The 20513-nt window shown below is 38.2% G+C and overlaps 1 protein-coding gene across 1 annotated transcript; it reads left to right on the forward strand.

Annotated features, from left to right (window-relative positions):
- The first annotated feature begins 439 nt into the window (after window positions 1-439).
- LOC117400750 (protein FAM133-like) lies at window positions 440-20352 on the forward strand. The gene is made up of 11 exons (XM_034001071.3): window positions 440-598; window positions 3233-3330; window positions 3752-3830; window positions 4213-4287; window positions 4386-4418; window positions 5016-5084; window positions 7134-7232; window positions 14397-14459; window positions 16898-16966; window positions 17338-17385; window positions 17680-20352. Exons 1-11 carry the CDS (start codon window positions 575-577, stop codon window positions 17797-17799), a joined length of 777 nt encoding a protein of 258 aa, XP_033856962.1. The 5' UTR covers window positions 440-574; the 3' UTR covers window positions 17800-20352.
- The last annotated feature ends 161 nt before the right edge of the window (window positions 20353-20513 follow it).

A 20513-nucleotide genomic window follows, 5' to 3' on the forward strand; every position in this document is an offset into this window, starting at 1 on the left:
TTATCCATTATGTGCCTTGTAACCTTTGGTCATTTTGTTGGTGTTAGTCATCTGCAGAGCTCCCACTCATAAACGTTTTATTAAAACAAGCCCTGGGTAAAACACCCCCAGGATTATTATAGCTAAAGATCCACCGATGTTAGATAAATAAAATAGAAGTGACTGACATAATACTGTTGTAAATAATGATCAAAATTCACAGAAAGTTTGCACCATTTTTTTTCCCCTGTGGGAGTTAAAACATTAAATAAACGACACACGACTCTTAAGAGTAATTCCATCTTGTATATTTATTTTGAAAAATAGTATTAAAATCTAAAAATGTAATGGGTATCATTGTGTTTTTATATTAGATTCCACTTTTTATTTTTGCAAAAAGAATATTGCAAAAGATTAATCATGTGATCCAAATGTAAGTCATTGTAAACATTGTAGGGGAAACCAGCAGGTGGCGATATTGCGTTCTACGCCAGTGACACTGACGAGGCGCTTGTCTTGGCTTTATGGAGTCACATCACTGACGGAGCGATGTAAATAATCTATTTAAAATTGCATTTCAGTTAATTCAGCTACTATGGGGAAAAGAGACAACAGGATTGTAAGTATGGCTTTTATTAATTTATAAGGAGTTTAAGACAGTAATGGAGATATTGTTTGTAACCTCCAAAATATAATTCTGTGCATCCATTGATTTACCGTAACATCTGAATTATTCAACCCCATGATTGTGCACTTAATGTGTGGTGAAAACATGATGGGCAAGGCCGAGGACTGTCGGCCTGACTAAATGTATTTTTTATAAGAACCAATATAAGTATCTACCTTTAGAAGTATGAACGTTGAATGTGTGCATTGAAATATGCCTATATTATTCTTTATTTACTATATTTTTTTAGGTGGGGGGCGAGACATTTGATAATAACAGTTAAATAGTTGTTATATATTGGTAAATTAGAGTTTAAAAACAAACAAACAAACACAAAACATATTTATGCGTTTGGAATTTGGAAAACGAGGGCTCCGGTTAAAAATAAAATCAGGTCGGCCCTGAACCGCTAAAGCTTGTTTTTGTCTTCGACGTGACATTTTTCTAGTAATTCTGTCGGTCGCAGTTCGGTTCTTTAGGTTAAGCCTTGGGATTTGGATGCTGAACTGAGGCATATTTTTTAGGTCAATTTTTAATCCGTCAATTAAAAAAATAATAAGAATGTTTTCAGCAATCAAAAAATAGTGTATTAGATACAGACGCTATAAAAACATATTATTATTATTATTATTATTTATTTATTTCTTAGCAGACGCCCTTATCCGGGGCGACTTACAATTGTTACAAGATATTAAATTAAGATATTAAATACTTTCTTCAAAGTCATACAAAAAACTAAGTTACAGATTTTGGTCGGTTTCCTTATAAAATCAATCAGATTTTAATCTCAAGATTCGGGCATATTATTTTGTAATCAGAAAGACAACAAAACAAAATACATTGAATTAAAAATAAATAGAATAAAACCCAACAGCCACTAAAATAAATAGCAGTCTGTGTTCTTGGGGTTTGGCGGCGGCACTTAATGAAGCGACAGTGGATTAGCACAAGGGTTCCCAAACTGGGCCGCTGGAGCAATGACATAAGATGTATTTTATTCTAGTATTAAGAGTGAAAAGCAGGCGCCGGCGGCAGCTGTAACTGTAGAAAAATAAAGTGTAGCAAGGCAATATTGGCGGACTGTCAATCAAAACAGAAATTCACAAATCAGAGCTAAAAGACTGCTACGTGTAGGCGGGATGTAGAGTGAGAGCTCAGACAATAGGGCAGTGTTAAGGTCATGTGATCACTCTGCTGGCAGATGTAAGAAGTGTGTTCAGTATTAGTAAAACTACAAAAAAAAAAAAATACCATTTACAATATGTCGAATCCGCTACCAAAGAATACGTTTTGAAAAGTATAAATAACAAAAAAGGCAGATACAGCAGTTTGAATGCATTTGTATTGTATGCATCAGTTTTGAGGTGCTGGAATGGGATTTTTCTTTCGTAGAAACGTTTTCATACTAACTTCTGTACTTGATAACATTCATTTAAAAATTCAGTTGATGCCTATGATGAATACGTTTTTGTGACTAATTAGCTACAGTATTAACATTTACAATATTGAGCACTTTGATGTATGTTTCAATATTAACTAAATCAAGTTATTAAACAAACTGATAAATCTTGTTACACACTGGTAATTGATTTATTTAAATATTTGGATATACTGCTATTTTTATTGATTACTGGCTCATTCACAGTCGTCTTAAAATAACGCTAGAATATGTTTTTTTGGATAATAATAATAATAACGTTTTTTGTTTTGTTTTTTGACTGATTCAAATTTCGCTGGAGATTTGATTTATTTTCAGAAGTTTTCTTTTGGTTAATTGGCGCTGCTGCGCTCCTCGAATTATCTTTGATTATTATTGATGGGGGCGGGGGCGGATGTTGCAAGACAAATGAGTAGTGGCGAAAAAAGTAACTTATGCAAGGCTCTCGTTTCCGTATGTATTATGCGCGTTAGTCTTTGTGCTTGACAGTTCAATGTGAGAGGTAACGGCAGGACGTATTGGTTACAGTGTTCAGAAATTAGGATTTAAAAGTTATGTTCTTGTGCACGTTGTACTGGGTTTACTCAAAAATGATTCCTGTTCAAGCATTTATGAATGGGAATAAGATCCATGTACTTCTTTCTTGTTTGATGACCAAGAAAAATAACTGCATTTCTAAAATGTTCAATTATACAAAGGTGCCTAATTTGAAGGTTTGAACACGACTGTTTAGTGTTTGCAATTTACTTTATTTACTAAAATTAAAGTGTTTCAAAATTTATTTTCACTCAGTGCAAATTCTGCGTGATATCCATCTTTCACAAGATTTATTCAAATGAATAAAGGACAGTTTAGAATAGGTTTATTTATAATGTTACAGGTTTAAACGTATGAAATGTTTTTAATTGGACATTTTCCCAATAATAGTGGGCCACACTGCCTAATGCATCTGAACAGATGGGCCTCAGCTAAAAACAGTTTGGGAACCCCTGGATTAGAACATACAATACAATCGCTATAGCCAGTGATGATGGCTTGACTTCTAGCATGCATGTGAACAGCACATGTACTGTGTATGTTGTGATCAGCTGAGAGTGTCAGACTCTTTGACATGTTAATATCACTGTTTCTGTTGTATATTTTTCCAGGCTTATGTAAATCCTATAGCTGTTGCTAGATCACGTGGGCCAGCTGCCTCATCGGGCCCATCAATACAGGATTATCTGAACAGGCCCAGGCCCACATGGTGAGTACTTCATCAGCAGAACTTCATCATGAAAGACTGGTGTGGGATGCCCTCCTTCACTGACTTTAAGGATCATGCTATAACAGCACAAGTTTATTCAAGTCTGTTGCGCAATGTCACTGCTCTGTCCCAACAAGGGGGCGTATTTTTATTTTCTACTGAACAGGACATGAAGCAAATTCAAAGGTTAACAGTTTTTTTTATGATTAAGGACCCTAGTAGACTAGATAGGGTAATTGTGGATGTCCAAAGCGTACAAATTCATATCGGTATCTTAATACATAATAACACCGTATATAGACTTTTTTTTAAATACTGGTAGACTTGTATTCCGTGAAATTATGTTCTCATAAATTATGATGGTGATTACACTAATGTCCTGATATTAAGAAATGTTATGAATATTTGTATTGTTCTTTAGGGAAGAAGTTAAAGAACAGCTTGAAAAGAAAAAGAAAGGCTCCCGCACTCTGGCTGAATTTGAAGAAAAAATGAATGATGTGTGTGTTTATATATACATTTAAAACGTACATATCCCAAAGGTGGTATTTACAAATGTATGCCTTTGCTGTCTCTTTCGAACAATTTCATGGAATGAGCAGAACTTTAGTTTCCTATTTATTTTATAAACAAACATTGTTCTGTTGTAACTCATAACAAGTTACTTAAGCACTCCGACTGATTAATACAAAAATAAATAATACACTTGTGAAGCTAGGATGTTGGTTATGTAATTGTTTAACAGACCTAAGTTAACAACTTACACACCCTTTAAGCATGTTGTTGTACATTTTATTGGACATAGTTTTGTAATTACTATCTTGAATTAAAATCAAATCCAAATGACCCTTCCTGGGGTTTGTTGTATTTATTTATTTTTAGACATGGAAAAAAGAGCTTCAGGAAAATAGAGAGAAGTTACTTGGGGGAAGTGAAGGCTCTTCAAAAAATAAAGAGGTAAGTATCACTGCTGGATGAACTTACAAGCTACCTGCTTATTGAAACCTCATGAGTGCAGCACTGTTAATAAATCCTGGTGTTCTTTTCTTCTCCAGAAAAAACGGAAAGTAAAGAAGAAATCCAACAGGGTGAGAGAAGTTTTCCAGAAAGTACTGCTGGAATAGCACTGTCCCATTCTGGATTTCTATCACTAATGACCTCTTAGAAATACATTTGAACATTGTGTACAATATAGGGATATACTAGGATGCTACTCGGATAAATTACCTTGTTGTTTAAATATCAAGGGCCAAATTTCTATCATGGTGTAAGGCCAAACGCATATAGCATACAAAACTCTCAATAGGACCTTGAAGAACAGATACAGATAATCTAATTATTAACCAAGTATTATTTCAAAGTGTTGTGTACTGGCCCTTTTAAATCAACACAGATGTAATTTTAGAAAGGCAAATGCAACCAACATTTTTATGCAGGGTCCTGGTAAGAGTGCTGTGTATGGTATTGGTGTTTTCTTTGTGCACAAATATGAAATACAAATAGATGCTTTGATAAAACATGCATGTCCTCTGATTCTGTACAAAATCCTGAACACAGGTAACACAACATGTTTTTGCATGGGAAGGCTTAAGTAATGTAATTGCTTCTGTAGGTTTTAATTTAGTTGTTAATGTTTAAAGGACTTTTAAATCTCATGAACTCTGCTTTCATTGTGTTTGGTCAAGCATTCTTCATCTTCCTCCTCTTCATCAAGTTCTGATTCTTCTAGCAGCTCCCCTGACTCTGATGATGAGGTAAGAACAATTTATAAGCTACAAGTATTCTGTAATTCTTCCTATTTATATCTGATGGTGTAAAGCCTAACAACATTTTAATAATAATTGTAATGTTTTTCCAATATATGCTAGGACAGGGGTTCCCAAACTTTTTTACCCAAGGCCCACCTGTTCAGCTGCATTAGGCACTGCAGCCCACGAGCACTCCTTGGGAAAATGTCAAATTAAAAACATTGTATGTGTTTAAACTTGTAACATTATAAATAAACCTACTCTAAACTCTCCTTTATTCATCTGAATAAATATTGTGAAAGATGGAAATCACATAGACTATACACAGTGAAAATTATTTTTTTTAAACACTTTAATTTTAGTAAATAAAATAAATTGCAAAAACTAAACAGATGTTTTTATCAAATCTTTAAATTAGGTACCTTTTGTATAATTGAAATTTTAGAAATGCAGCTATTTTTGTTGGTCATCCAACAATAAAGAAGTGCATGTCTCTTTATTCCCATTCATAAATGCCCAAAAACATAACTCTTGATTCCTAATTTCTGAACACTGTGTAACTAAAACTTCCAGCCGTTACCTCTCATGTTGAACTGTCATGCACAAAAAAGACGAATGCGCACAATACAGAGGGATATGAGAGCTTTGCATAAGTTACTTGCAAAATCACATTCAGTTGGCTTGCAACATTCCCCCCCCCCCCCCCCCCCCCAAAAAAGAAACTGAGCACGGCTGCACCATTTAACCAAAAGAAAACTTATGAAAATAAATCCATCTGCAGAGAAATTTGAATCAGTCAAAAATGTATTATTATTATTGTTATTATTATTATAATTATTATTATTATTATTATTATTATTATTATTATTATCCAACAAAACATATTCTAGCGTTATTTTAAGTTGACTGTGAACGAGCCAGTAATAAAATAGCAGTATATCCAAACATTTTAACAAATCAGTTACCGGTATGTAGCAGTTACCGGTATGATATATGTTATTGAAACATATATCAAAGTACTCCAATATTTGTATTTCATAGGCATCAATTTAAATTTTAAATGAATGTTATAAAGTACAAAAGTTAGTATGAAAACGTTTCTACAAAACAAACAAAAAACCCATTCCAGCACCTCAAAACTGCGCCCATTCAAACTCTCGTAGCTGCCTTTTTTGTTCTTTTATACTTTGCAAACCGTATTCTTTGGTAGCGGATTCGACATAGTGTAATTGTATTAATGCTGAACACACTTTTTACATCTGCCAGCAGAGTGATCACATGACCTTAACACTGCCCTATTGTCAGAGCTCTCGCTCTACATCCTGCCTACAGGTAGGCAATCTGTTAGCTCTGATTTGTGAATTTCTGCTTTGATTGACAGTCCGTCAATATTGCCTTGCTACACCTTATTTTTCTACAGTACAGATGTCGCCAGCACCTGCTTTTTGCTATTAATAGATAAAAATACATAGAATGTTTTTGCCCCCGCAGCCCACCTGGGACTGTGTCGCGGACCACCTTTGGGCTGCGGACCACAGTTTGGGAACCTCTGTGCTAGGATACCTTCAGCTCTTACTGAACTGAATTTAGATATTTCCCTTGTGAAATACTTTAAAATGTGTGACCTTTTGACTTTCTTTGTAAGGATCCAAATAAAACTGTCATACATGCATGCATACATACATACATACATACGGACATACATACTGTATTCTACAATAAGAATTTAGATCAGTTATTGTTTAAAACGTCACAATTCTGCAGTACCTACATCCCCCGTCCCCCCCAAAAAACGTTGCGTTTCAAAATATTCATATGGCCACACAGGAGGAAAATATGTGTATATACCTCAAACCTTACATTAATGTACTAGTTTTATAGTTCATGCTTTGGGACTATTTACATTTTCATCAATATTACAATCCAGACCAATTGACATCCATCAGCAGTAAAGATGTGATAATCGGTTAGAAATGATTTTGCAATAGGGTCTGCGTGTATTGGTAACAGTAGAAAATTCTATTTTTTTATTGCACTGTGGCCTTTTCTTAACAGGAAGAAAAGAAGCATATTAAAAAGAAGCAAAAAAGGAAGCACAGCTCTGCCAGGAAATTATCTGTGGGCTCTGAATCTCAATCTGATGTTGACAGTAAGGTGAGTCGCCCCTTCCCAACGTAGCAGCGTAGTTCGGTTACCTTTGTGCTCTCTCCCCAGGCTGCAACAGCTGTGGCTGGAGTTATTTTATTCTCATTAGGAGACGGTTTGTGTAATTTAAAGTAATTGTTATTACTGTATTTTGTATGAGAGAAATATTTTCTTTTCTCATCATTTTTCTGTAATTTCAGAGACTAAGCGCAGGCTTATCTGCATTGCGTGCTGCGGCACACATGTTGTAAGAGCAGCTGCTGGGTTCAGCAGCGCTGCGCAGGACCAAGAGGCTGCTTCGTCTGTGGTTGCTTGCAGTACCTCCCACAGTATCTTGATCCTCTTTTGGTGTCAGCTCTGCATCACCATTACAAGGGCTGTTAGGTCATTCTAACAAGCAGGCTTCCCTCAGTCTTGTGTGAGTACTGACTGAGTGGTTTTGCCAGTAGCTTGTGAAGTAGCTTGTAACTGTGTACCGGGACAGAGGTTACCGTACCAACCCGGTGCTACAGTCACCGAACCGGTACTGACCAGGGCTTACATCCCCGGTCCGGTACCAAGCCGGTCTTGTCCGGGTCTTGAACAGCCCCGTTGCTGTCTTTAAGCAGACTGAGGCAGCACCTGTTACAGTGTTACTGTACCTGCATTGCTACTTGCATAATGCCTGGGTTTTATTAACCCAGATTAATGCAGGGGCTGCAGCTCAGGGCCTCAAATTTTGAGGGGCCCCCAAAAATATATATAATTTATAATACAATATTATTTATAATAAAAAATAAGTAAGTAGCGTGTGACTGTGGATCGGAACAGGGCTGTTTTACCAAGCCGTTTTTCGTTGTAGGAGCAGCGACTGCCTGATCATATGACTTGGCCTGCGATCAAGTCACATGCCGCTTTTATCAGTTGTGCCACAACCGAATGTGCCGCAGATCAGAACCTGTAAAAAATGTCTAATAGAGCATCACCTAGGAAGTATGAGAGCAGTGCTGAAAAGCAGAAACACAACAAGTACAATGTCATCGCTATTTTAATACAATACCAACAAATGCATGTGAAGGTACCAGTAGTTCGGAAAATACATTGGAGAGAAATCAACCGGAGGAAACAACCTAGGTTTATATGGATATCAGTGGGGCAATTTCCATGGAAAAATAAAAATTAAGTCTCACTCTTATTTTGATAGTAGTTTCGGGTTGTGTGTGTTTCCATGTAATTTTTCTTTTATACTGAGAAATTCTCGTTCCAAATGCTAATAATTAAATATACAGGGGGCTATATTTAAATTCAAATTTGGCCGTGCACTACCTACTGATGTCATACAGCTTTCTGTAACCGGGTTTCCGAAGTTTTTAGGTTGTCTTAAAACACAGCCTGCCTCATTTGGTCCCCAAAAAAACAAAACAAAGACAAACTGTAGCATTACACAAATAATAATTTAAAAAAAAAACATTCATTAAGAAAGCACTGTGTACTATTCTTGTATTATTTTCTAAACATTTTTTGACTGCATATATATTTACTACAAACCTATTATACACATACATATTCGTAAAAGATAAGGGCAACACATTTCCAGATAACTTGCTTTTATGACAAGAGTCTGCAGTTTGTATTTCCCATTTTGTATTTGAAACTGCTAGTAACTAACGCTGTAGGTGAATGCTCATTTTCAAAACTGGCGCTAATTCAAACATCGAATCAGGTAAAATATGGATCAGCTAAAACTGAATAATTTGACATCAATGTTTATCGAGCGTAGTGGTAGTAAAACCATAAAAGGAAGGAAATTAATATGCAAAGAGGGGCCCCCAAAACGATAACAGCCCCGACCCCCCATTAAACTTAATCCGGCCCTGCCTGCGACACATGCAAGGCCAGTCTGCCTGTTTGTACCCAGACTTTCTTTTTGAGATCCAGTTGTCCTGGGGTCACTGTTGTTTCCCGGTCTATGGACATCCTATAGAAGGTGCACGATGTGAAGAAGCTGGGCCTGGCCCAATTCTGCTGTCAGAGGCTTCAATTGCCGCGCTGGTACAGGCTCCTGTCCAAGGATACCATCTACCACAACAAACCATGCCAGTCTCGTAGGTGATCCTCAAGCATGCCTATGTAGGCAGTGCCTTCGCCACATGACTGGGCAACTTTAATAGTATTCTGGTAGCCTACCAGTCCTTTTTGCTGAGGTCCCTCTCTGGCAGCCACAGGCTCTCGCCAAAAGAACTGGATGAGCTGTGCTTGGTTAATGCTGAACAGGCAGGCTGTAGGTAGAAACCTGGCTGGGCTGGTAGCCGCACACAGGCAGTTTTGGCAAGCAAGCAAGCACGCATGCACCACTGTTGGATGTCCTATTACACCAGGGCATACCGCGGTGTACGAGATGCTCCAGTGCTCTTACCGCGTGTGGGAATCCACAAAGGAGCTGATGCGCTTGCTTCCCAAGCAACCACCCCCAGTATGCAAACCAGCAGCAAACTGCGCCTCAGGCCCCAGCAGTCGGCTGCGCAGAAACCTCAGTCCAAGCCACAAGCCCTAGGGGTTTGCTGCCACAGACCCAGGGCCCCTTTTCGGGGAGTCATCTGGAGTATTGGCGTCAGTGCACCACAGACATATGGGTGCTTACTGCCATTCAGACCGGCTACTCAGAATAGTTCAAGCACGGTCCCCCTCCCTTTCGGGGTGTGACTGTAACTTCAGGCACAGACCCACAGGACGCTGCAGTGGTGTCTCAGGAGGTAGCAGTTCTGCTGCAAAAAGGGGCTGTTCGCATGATAGACCCCCTCCAGTTGGAGGAAGGGTTCGACTCCAGGTACTTGCTAGTGCCCAAGCGGGATGGTGGCCTCAGCCCGATCCTCAACCTCAGACGGGTCAACCTGTATGAGCCGAAGGAGGTTCAAAATGTTGACAATGCAACAGCTGTTGCAGTCAATCAGGCCAGGCGACGCTTATTTCCACATCCCCATAAAATGAGCGCACAGGAAGTGCCTGCGGTTCTACTTTCAGGGAATAGCGTACGAGTTCCGGGTCTTGCCATTTGGCCTCTCTCTAGCTCCCTGTGCCATTTCAAAACTATCATGGCCCCGTTGAGACTTCAGGCATCAGAGTACTCAATTATCTGGACGACTGGCTCATTTGTGCCCAGTCTCCAGCACAGGCAGATGCCCACACATAACTTGTCACTGGCCACCTTCAACAGTTGGGTCTTACGGTGAATCAATTGAAGAGCCAGCTCACGCCTCAGACAGCCTGCTATCTAGGAGTGTGCTTGGACTGCAGACCTGGTTCAATAGCAGGGTTTTTTTTAGCCTGCGTTGAACTGCGACCGCCTGTTGACAGTGTCTCATCGGAGACTCAAGGTTCATACGCTAGTCTGGAAAAAGTATGGAAAAATGCCAAACTGATTTCTTGAAAATGCTTGAAAAAAGCATGTCTCTGTTATGAAAGTCTTGAAGTCTAGAATTTTACTAGTATCACGGGAGAATGAAAATAATTCTGCGATATATTTTTTATTAATAATAATTGATCTCGAAAGCGGGTCAGCAGCTCTAGCGGCAACTGTCTAGGCAATTTACTAGTAGACTCTATATTGCTTGCGACCAAATCCCGCGAGGATTGCCCCGTGTAACACCCCTGACAACAACTGGTATATGTCACATGACTGTGTCTGCTCCAATGACACGAAGGGTAAAATTGACACTACGACAGCCAGAATATATACATTTATGTTGAAGGCTATGATTTTTTAATCAAAGTTACAGACTGGAATTACAAGCTACTGTACTCTGCTCACCAAGATTCACATTTTGTTATCTTGTTGTTACCTTCATTGAATTGTTAACGTTATTTCCCAACCCAGGAAAAAAAATCAAATATGATAGTTATTGTCACTGACTTGGATTTAAAAAAAAAAAAAAACGCTTTCTGTAGCCCATGTTGTGTGTGTATAAAAGTAGCATGTTACATCGCTATTTTCCTGTCTTAAATGTGATTAATAAAATGTACCGGTAATTTTATTTTAAATGTATGGTGCTTGCTTGTAAGTTACAGTACAGAGTGCAGCAACAGTCTTGGGTTCAAACCGTCAGCCGAGTGTAGATATACTATTTACATCCTCGCTATATGGCCTTCATTATACGATTTAAATACCGATTTAAAAATAAATCAAGCTGCTGCTGATGTTGGCTCATACAGCTCTATGCAACCGGCACAGCAAAGCAACGTGTGTGTGTGTGTTTTTTTTTTTAAATAAGGAACCAAGATTTAAAGTAACATTTACAATTGAAACAAAACTGAAACTTTGTGCTTTTGTGTTTTGTTTTTTTGGGGGGGGGCTTGTACTTTGTTCTTCAACGAATAGGATATAGCCAGAATACTGGATGCAGCACGCCACAAATAGGTACTGTACTTGTAATTCTACTTTTATTTACAATCTCATTGCTATTATTATTATTATTATTATTATTATTAGTGGTAGTAGTGACAAATACTGTAATAAATAAAAACAGTACTAATATTAATAATTTAGCTAATACCTTTATCCAAGGTGAATTCCTTAACTTACTCCAGCAGCTTATATTGTTCGTTTTGGATTGTCCTTTTTTGGATCCAAACAGGGTTGTTATAGCGAGGGTGTACTTTATTTAGTATTTGACTTGTATGTTTAATATACGACACTTGCACATTTTAATATATAATGCGTGCACATTTGTTATTTCATTTTTGTTATTTTTCACCTCCCATAGTGTTCAGCATTTAACAGATGGTATAAAGAAGTTTGGATCAGAATCCAGTATCATCCCTTACAAAAAAGTAATATACTGCAAGTATACTTGTGCCAAAGTTGTCTGGTTTTAGTATAGTATTGATACCATTATACTATCCTATTTTGGCACAAGTATACTTGCAATATACAACTTTTTCTTCTCATTTTGTAAATAATGCAACGTAGCTCTCAAATAGTGGACATTTTTAGATTGTATCTTACTTCTCTTTTGCATACCTGCATTGTCTCTTGCTAGATATGCACCTCCAGATTCTGACAAATACTTTTAGAAAACCAGGAGCAACTTCTGCTCTGGATCAAAAAACAATAATGCTCTGCGGCTGCCCGCCTATGTGGATAACTATCGAAAAACTAGTAGAAACTAACTAAAGCACAAGTCTGGGAAAAACAAATGGAAGTCTGGAAAAAGTATGGCATTTTGATGTTGAAAAGGTGTATGAACTCTGAGACTTCTTTTAAACCCTGATGCAGCTCCTGAGCGGCCAGCCATGGAGACTGAGCAGAGCAGGTCACGGCGCTTGGGCAGTCAGGCATGGGGGACCTTCTAGCATATCGACCCTGTAGCTCTGGGTCTGGCCCCTGAAGGGCTGCGTTTAAGCCATCTGCGTCTGTCTAGTAGGGTTATTGACACCTTACAAAATGCCAGAACAGTGTCCACACATTCCCAGTAGGGGTACAAGTGGAGCACCTTCCGACATGGTGTCTGCTACGTGGGTTTGACCCCACAACTTGTCCTATGGCAGTAATACTGCATTTTTTGCAAGTCCTGTTTGATGAGGGGAAATCCCCCCTCTACATCAAAGGTCTATCTGGCAGCTATTCGGCTTGGCATGTAAAAACTGACTCGGTCTTCCCAGGAGCTCAGCTTCCTGGTGGGGCAATTTTTGAAAGGGGGAAGGCAGCTTTGGCTCCTTATAAAGGACATTGTTCCTCACTGGAGGTTAGATGTGATGCGCAATGCACTCTTGAAGCCGCCATTTGAGCCCATGCATTCAGCTGTGCTGAAATATTTATCGCTCAAGTGACTGCTTGCTTGCTGTCACATCCGTAAATTGGGTGAGAGAGATGCAGACCTTCTCCATAGTGAAAGCCTGCTTAATTTTTAAAGAGGCCAGGATAAAGGTTACGCTCCGTACCAATCCTGCCTTTTCCTGAACACAATTTCGGCATTCCATGTCAACCAGTCTGTAGAATTGGAGGCTTCCTTCCACCTCATTTCCAGTCTGACAGGGAGCTGCAGCTCCATGCGCTCTGCCCAGTGTGGGCCCTGGCGTACTACACTGACAGGATGAAAAGTTGGAGGCAGTCCTAACAATGTTTTTGTCTGCTCTGGGACAAAGTCTCATGGTCAAGCCCTGTCTAGCTGAGGCTGTGCAAGTGCATAACAGACAGTTAGGACTGCCTATGAGCTGGCCAGCTTGCCCCCTCCAGACAGCTCACTGCCCATTCCTCCAGGGGCATGGCAACTTTGTGGGCTTTATTCCAGGGTGCATCTGTCAAGGACATTTGCAATGCAACAGTGTGGACTACTCCCCATACCTTTACTACTTAGGTCGTGGATCCTCAAAACTCTGGTTTTGGAACTAGAGTGTTAAGGGCAGCTTCTCAGTCGACCCTTACAACACAGGCATAGAGACGAGTTTCTTCCTCAATTTTTTAGCCCTAGCTACTTGTTACTGGGGTTCAGAATGGTAATGCACAAGACTGCCTTCTTAGCCTTGTAGCATTACGGTCGTGCAGCAATCTTACCCTTGCGACAGCCTGGGTATACTGACCCATTCGGTAACGGTTACATTTCGTACTTGAAAGGGAACGTTAGGTTATTATAACCCTGGTTCCCTGAAATAGAAATGTAACCATTAATCTTCAAGGTCGCTGTGTCCATGAGTGCAGCAGGCTTGAAGGAAAAATGATGCTGAGGTCTGTGAGCGCTGCCATTTTATGCCCTGCGGGGCGGGCCATGACTGGGTCACAGGCTCTGCAAGCAGCTTTAATATATTTTATTCATGGTTTGAGTCTTTAGGAGGAAAATACCTATTTGGTAATGGATACATTTATTTTTCAGGGAACCAGGGTTAAGATAATTAACGTTTAAGATATTTAGGTATATATACTGTGTGCTGTACAGTTTAATGGGACTAACCTGATGTTTCATGTTTTACTGGTATTCTAAAACATTGTAGTTTAAGGCACCTGAACATAAACTAAAGTTTATGCAGCATGCTGTTAAAATAATTGTTCAAATGTTTATGTATTGAAATATATACTAAAGTGTTTCTATTATATCAATACAAGACTATACTACACATGTGTTCCAAGGAACTTCATAAAGTAGCTTCATAATTTTTTTTGTTTAAAAACTAGCAGTGCATAAAGTATATCTACTCTTCTAGAGTCTTCTAGAGTCTTCAAAAAAGAAAAAAAAGAAACCCAGGGAGGACTCGATGAAAGATAAGGTAATTTGTCTTCAAGGACAATAAAGAAACACACATGAGCTGCCTTAGGCTTTCACAAGACACATTTGTTAAACATACTGTAAGTTTACAGATGTATTACCTAAAATTAGAGCAGTTCGTTATTTTAGTTCCTTAAATTTGATAAAAAGGTGAACTGGAACTGAGTGTCTGAGAAATATAAATTGCAAAACTAAGATGTCAACATCATACAGTGCTCCCTCGCTATAAGGCTCTCGGTTATAACGCTCCTACAGCATGTCCCCCAATTCCCTATACTAGTGATTCATGCAGTATTTCGACAGTAAATACAGCACCGGTGTTGTTCAAACTGTAAACAACTTCTCAGTCTAACTTCTGTTTCTGTCTCCTTTTGATACAGCATCTGAACTGTAGAAAAGCTGCGCTGGCGCTTTAACACAGACATCTTATTCAGCATTTGTTTTATAACTGAATAAATATTAGGCCTATTACGTGGTTATCTTTCCTTTTTCCTTTTTGGCTGCGGGAGATGAGACGCTTCAGCTTTGCTTCAGCCCCGCTCTAGCAGCTGAACCTGGGGCGAGCCCATTCCCTCTTCCCCTCGCCTGACCTGCTCTCCTTCTCGCACTTGGTTTGCTTGTCTTTCGCTTCGCTTTGTCTTTTTTTTTTTTTTTTTTTTTATAAAAAATATACCGCTGATTACATGGCGCTTTATGCAGCGGTGCCCCCCACTCCCCACCCCACCCCCTCCCCCTCCCCCATTTATAACGCTCATATTGTGTGTCCCGAGACCCGCGTTATAGGAAGGGAGCACTGTATATCATTTACTTACGAATACTTCTGAGAAAATGCTTCATATAGAAACCAGTTTGTGGATGTACTGGCCTGAATTGCACTTGTTAATTGGATTCACGCCAAGAGCTACTGTATGAGAAAGAGGAACATTGGAAGAAGTGTCAAATTGAGTGTTACTGTCTCCAAAACTTATTCACCCTTATGTTCTTCAGTGCAAGTATGAGAACAATAGGCTTAGCCCCAATAATTCTGATGATAATGCTATTTCATTCTAATATACATGCTCATAGGATGCATCATAGGTAAGGCTACGATTTTGGCATGGTAATTTGTTGTTGTGGAAAAAAAAAAAGAATTCACAGAAAGGTCACCAAATATTGTAGTTTTAGCTACACCAACATACACAAGAGCTCTTAAATGGCACACCAAAACCAATAACATAAAAACTATTGCTTTTGACTACTGACAAGTCTGAATGTTACTTTAGAGTACAAAACTTAGTTAATACTGTGCTATGCAGGCTTTCACACTGGCCGCTTAGCAAAACGGACAGCGTCTGAAATAAACTGTGTTCCTATTTCTCTGTGCGCGTCTGGCATTAATGTACTTTCTTAACCTTATATATCGGCATCAGCATGTCAAATTATTGTTTTTATTACTGTGTTCAAAATGAAACTATATATTTTTTCTTCATTAATAAGAACAAGACATTTAAATTGGTTGTTTAAGTAGCCTACAGAGCACTGCCCCTTTTTTTTTTTTCAAAAGTAAATAAATAAGAGTTGAAAGGTCAAAGCACACAGGCAGGCATGTGCCCAAGAAATGGGACCGGGGGATCAGAAAAAAAGACCAGAAACAGATAAACCTCTCGTTTTATTTCGTTTGCAGGAAATAGAAAAAAAGTATTTTGAAGTATTTTGTTTAGCAATGTTTAGTTTTAGAGAAAGTGAGTATTTATTTTCAACAGACTGCTTAGTTGCAGTACACTATATTGTATGAAAAAAGTTTCAAGAAATAAAATGTAATTATTAATATTTTTTGAAGATGCAAGCCCACTTTTTAGTTAAAAAAAATTAACAAGTGTTTGTGAAGCTCACAACCGGGAGTTTACAATAGCATACGATCTGTGCTCCTTCACTCGCTCAGCTACAAAATATAAAAAACTCATTCATAGCTACACGTAAATGCTGTGTGCATACACAACCAAACAATTTACAGATACTCACAGATTTGTATTTTTGGTGCATGACATACTGCGTTTTTAAAGAAAATAAAGGAAGTGTCTCATCAAATGTGTTTTTACATCCATTTCCAAGATATCACTGACTTTTGTTCAAATTCACGATTTCGGTGACCTCCGTGACAAAATCGTAGCCTTAGCCATAGATAGTGTGTTGACAGCAAAATTATGAACTTTGAAGATAGAAACTATCTGATCCATTGAATTCTAAAAACAAGGTGTTTAGGATGATGGATGCAGTCAACTTTAGTTTTAGATATGAATTCAAGGCATTATTCTTGAGGTAGTTCAGTATATGCTTTAGCCACAAATTAAAGATCCCTAAGAGTGGGTTTACACAGGGAAAAACTGCCCATTTATTTGCGCTTAAGAATGAAGAAGCAGCACGGTTAATGTGGTACTTGACTTTTTTTTTTCATGATAGGATGAGAGTTATGGCAGCAAAAGGATGAGGAAAAGTGAGTCTTCGGCTGATACGGACACTGATATCGATGTAAGTGTAATACCTAAACAAAATCCTTAATAACTTTTCAGGTCTATGATATTTTGTTACATTAGAATTGTTGTAAGACTTTCTTAAATGTTGTGTTCTTTATTCCTCCTTTTTTTACGTTAAAAGTTTAATGAACAAAGCTAGACATTTTCTGTAACTTGTTTAGTTGAAGATAAACTACTTTTGTATAATGCAAGGAATATTTGTGACAGTCTGACTGCAAATTGTATCATGGGTTTGTGATCATTTTTAAAGTATTTGTTATCTGAGAAGTTTGTTGTTTTAAGTTTATTCTTTAAAAATTGAAGAGTATCCTCATTTTATACATTTTTAGCTTGCATTGCAAAAATAAATGACTTTTTTTTTTTAAGGTACCATTGAAGAAAAAGAGAAGTAGTGAAGAGAAAGACAGAACCACAGTGAGTAAACCTTATTTTATTTATTTAAGTATGATTTAATGCAAAGTAAAGTACATCAAGAGAATAAATTTAGTTATAAAATTGGTGTTTTTCTTTTGCTTATGTTGGATGAAGTAATAAATTATTGTAGTAGATGTATTTCTAGTGGTGGTTTTTTGTGTTTTTGTTTTTTAAATTATATACCGGTGTGTGTATTTTCCACAGAGCAAATCAAATGCAACTTTCAGAAAAAGTTTTGTTATTTAGTAGTGTAGTACATGTTGGCAAAACCAGATTTTTTTTTTTTTATAAAAGGATAAATCAAAGAAGAAAAAGAAGCACAAGAAGCATGGAAGGAAGAAGAAAAAGAAGGTCTCTGGTTCCAGACTTAGAGTAACATGTGAAGTGGGGTGTGCCCGGATCAAGCTGCAATGAGAAGATAGTATTCTACAGAAAGACACTATTTTAAATCTTTACCAAAAAAAAACTACTAAAATTACAAAAAGAGCATGACTTGACCACCCCGATGATGTTTTCTGTTTTGTAAAAGTTAATTTCATACTGACAAACTGTTTTTTAAATGTTCCACTAGTCTGGAAGTTTTTTTTTTATTATTATTAAATGGGCTAAGCTGCAGTATATAGTGGTGATTTGCCTAATATACACTTGTTCCTTGTTAGAAATACATGAAATAGAGCTGTGAAGAAAACCTGAATATATTACTGGATACTTTAATTGTTCAAATTACAGTGTACAAGCCCACTTCTAGCAAAACTAATTATATAAAGAACGTACCTTCAGGTGCACAGAGGTAACACATTTTCATTTGGTTTTCTGGCTATTCATCTATGTTCTATCTAAAAACTGTAGTTGCATACAGCAACATACATTTTACTAAATAGACATGAATGCAATTTTAATAAAAATATCTATTGTTATAACCAGCGCTCCAGATAAGCTTTTGGTTCGTTGAGTTATTTACTGTCCAATGTAGACACTGACTAAAAAGGTATTTCGGGTGAGTAAAATGCAGCAATTACAGCTGTGAGTCTGTTGGGATAGGTCTCTACCAACTTTGCACACCTAGATTTGGCAATATTTGACCATTCTTCTTGGGGAGCGTTGATGGACAGCAATCTTCAAGTCATGCCACCAATTTTCGATTGGATTTAGGTCAGGGCTCTGGGCAACTCAAGGATATTTACCTTTTTGTTCCTTAGCCACTCCAGTGTAGCTTTGGCTGTGTGCTTTGGGTCGTCATGCTGAAAAGGTGAACTTCCGTCCCGCTTCCGTTTCAGCTTTCTTGCAGAGGGCAGCAGGTTTTCCTCAAGGACTCTGTACTGTGCTCCATTCATTTTCCTTTCTATCCTGACAAGTGCCCCAGTCCCTGCCGATGAGAAACATCCCTATAACATGATGCTGCCACCACCATGCTTCACAGTAGGGATGGTGTCCTTTGGGTGATGCGTTGTGTTGGGTTTGTGCCAAACATAACGCTTTGCATTTAGGCCCTAAAGTTCCATTTTAGTTTCGTCAGACCACAAAACTTTTTGCCACATGGCTACAGAATCTCCTGGGTGTTTTTTTGCATACTTCAAACGGGATTCAAGGTGGGCTTTCTTGAGTAATGCTTCCTTCTTGCCACCCTACCATACAGGTCAGATTTGTGGAGTGCTTGGGGATATTGTTGTCACATACACACATTGACCAGTCTTGGCCATAAAAGCCTGTAGCTCTTGCAAAGTTGCCGTTGGCGTCTTGGTAGCCTCTCTGATCAGTCTCCTTCTTGCTCGGTCATCCAGTTTGGAGGGACGGTCTGATCTAGGCAGGGTCTTGGTGGTGCCATACACCTTCCACTTCTTAATAATTGTCTTGACTGTGCTCCAAGGGATATTCAATGCCTTTGATATTTTTTTTATACCCATCCCCTGATCTGTGCCTTTCAACAACTTTGTCCCGGAGTTCTTTTGAAAGCGTCTTGGTGCTCATGGTTGAGTCTTTGCTTTGAAATGCACTACCCAGCAGAGGAACCTACAGGAACTGTGGAATTTATCCTGAAATCATGTGAATCACTACAATTTAACACAGGTGGAGGTCACTTAGCTTGGCGTGTGATTTTAAAGGTGACTGGTTACATCTAAGATAATTTAGGATTGCTATTACAAGGGGGGTGGACATTTATCCAACCAAGCTATTTTAGTTTTTATTTTGAATTAATTTTTAGAATATTTTTTTCACTTGGAAGTTGTGGGGTAGGATGTGTAGATAAATTAATGAGATTATGGGATCAATAAGCAACTAACAATCAAACGAGCAAGATGGGCCGAATGGCCTCCTCTCGTTTGTAAACTTTCTTATGTTTCTGAACTGGACATTGCACAATGATATGAATTCTTATTTCTTACCGTGTACAGTATATTTTGTTTGAATGAAGTTATGCATTTAAAAAAATATATATTACAAAGTTATTTTTTTTGTATTAATTGTAATTTTAGTTTGAAAATGTTTCCTTGATAGAACATAAGAACATAAGAAAGTTTACAAACGAGAGGAGGCCATTCGGCCTATCTTGCTCATTTGGTTGTTAGTAGCTTATTGATCCCAGAATCTCATCAAGCAGCTTTTTGAAGGATCCCAGGGTGTCAGCTTCAACAACATTCCTGGGGAGTTGGTTCCAGACCCTCACAATTCTCTGTGTAAAAAAGTGCCTCCTATTTTCTGTTCTGAATGCCCCTTTATCTAATCTCCATTTGTGACACCTGGTCATTGTTTCTTTTTTCAGGTCGAAAAAGTCCCCTGGGTCGACACTGTCAATACCTTTTAGGATTTTGAATGCTTGAATCGGATCACCCCGTAGTCATCTTTGTTCAAGACTGAATAGATCCTTCTTCAATTTCAGTATCTCCCATATGATATTTATAATGCACATTTTTATTGCCTGCGTGCAGTACCTTACACTTTTCTCTATTAAATGTCATTTGCCATGTGTCTGCTCAGTTCTGAATGCTGTCTAGGTCATTTTGAATGATCTTTGCTGCTGCAACAGTGTTTGCCAATCATCCTATTTTTGTGTCGTCTGCAAATTTAACAAGTTTGCTTGTTATACCAGAATCTAAATCATTAATGTAGATTAGGAATAGCGGAGAACC

This window comes from Acipenser ruthenus, chromosome 4 (genome assembly GCF_902713425.1).
Source record: "Acipenser ruthenus chromosome 4, fAciRut3.2 maternal haplotype, whole genome shotgun sequence".
NCBI classification, from domain to species: Eukaryota; Metazoa; Chordata; class Actinopteri; order Acipenseriformes; family Acipenseridae; genus Acipenser; species Acipenser ruthenus.

Coding starts and splice junctions, on each gene's coding strand:
- LOC117400750 (XM_034001071.3), top strand. CDS start 575: ATGGGGAAAAGAGACAACAGGATT. Junction 4,288..4,385: donor GCTCTTCAAAAAATAAAGAG/GTAAGTATCACT, acceptor TTTCTTCTCCAG/AAAAAACGGAAAGTAAAGAA. Junction 5,085..7,133: donor CCCCTGACTCTGATGATGAG/GTAAGAACAATT, acceptor TTTTCTTAACAG/GAAGAAAAGAAGCATATTAA.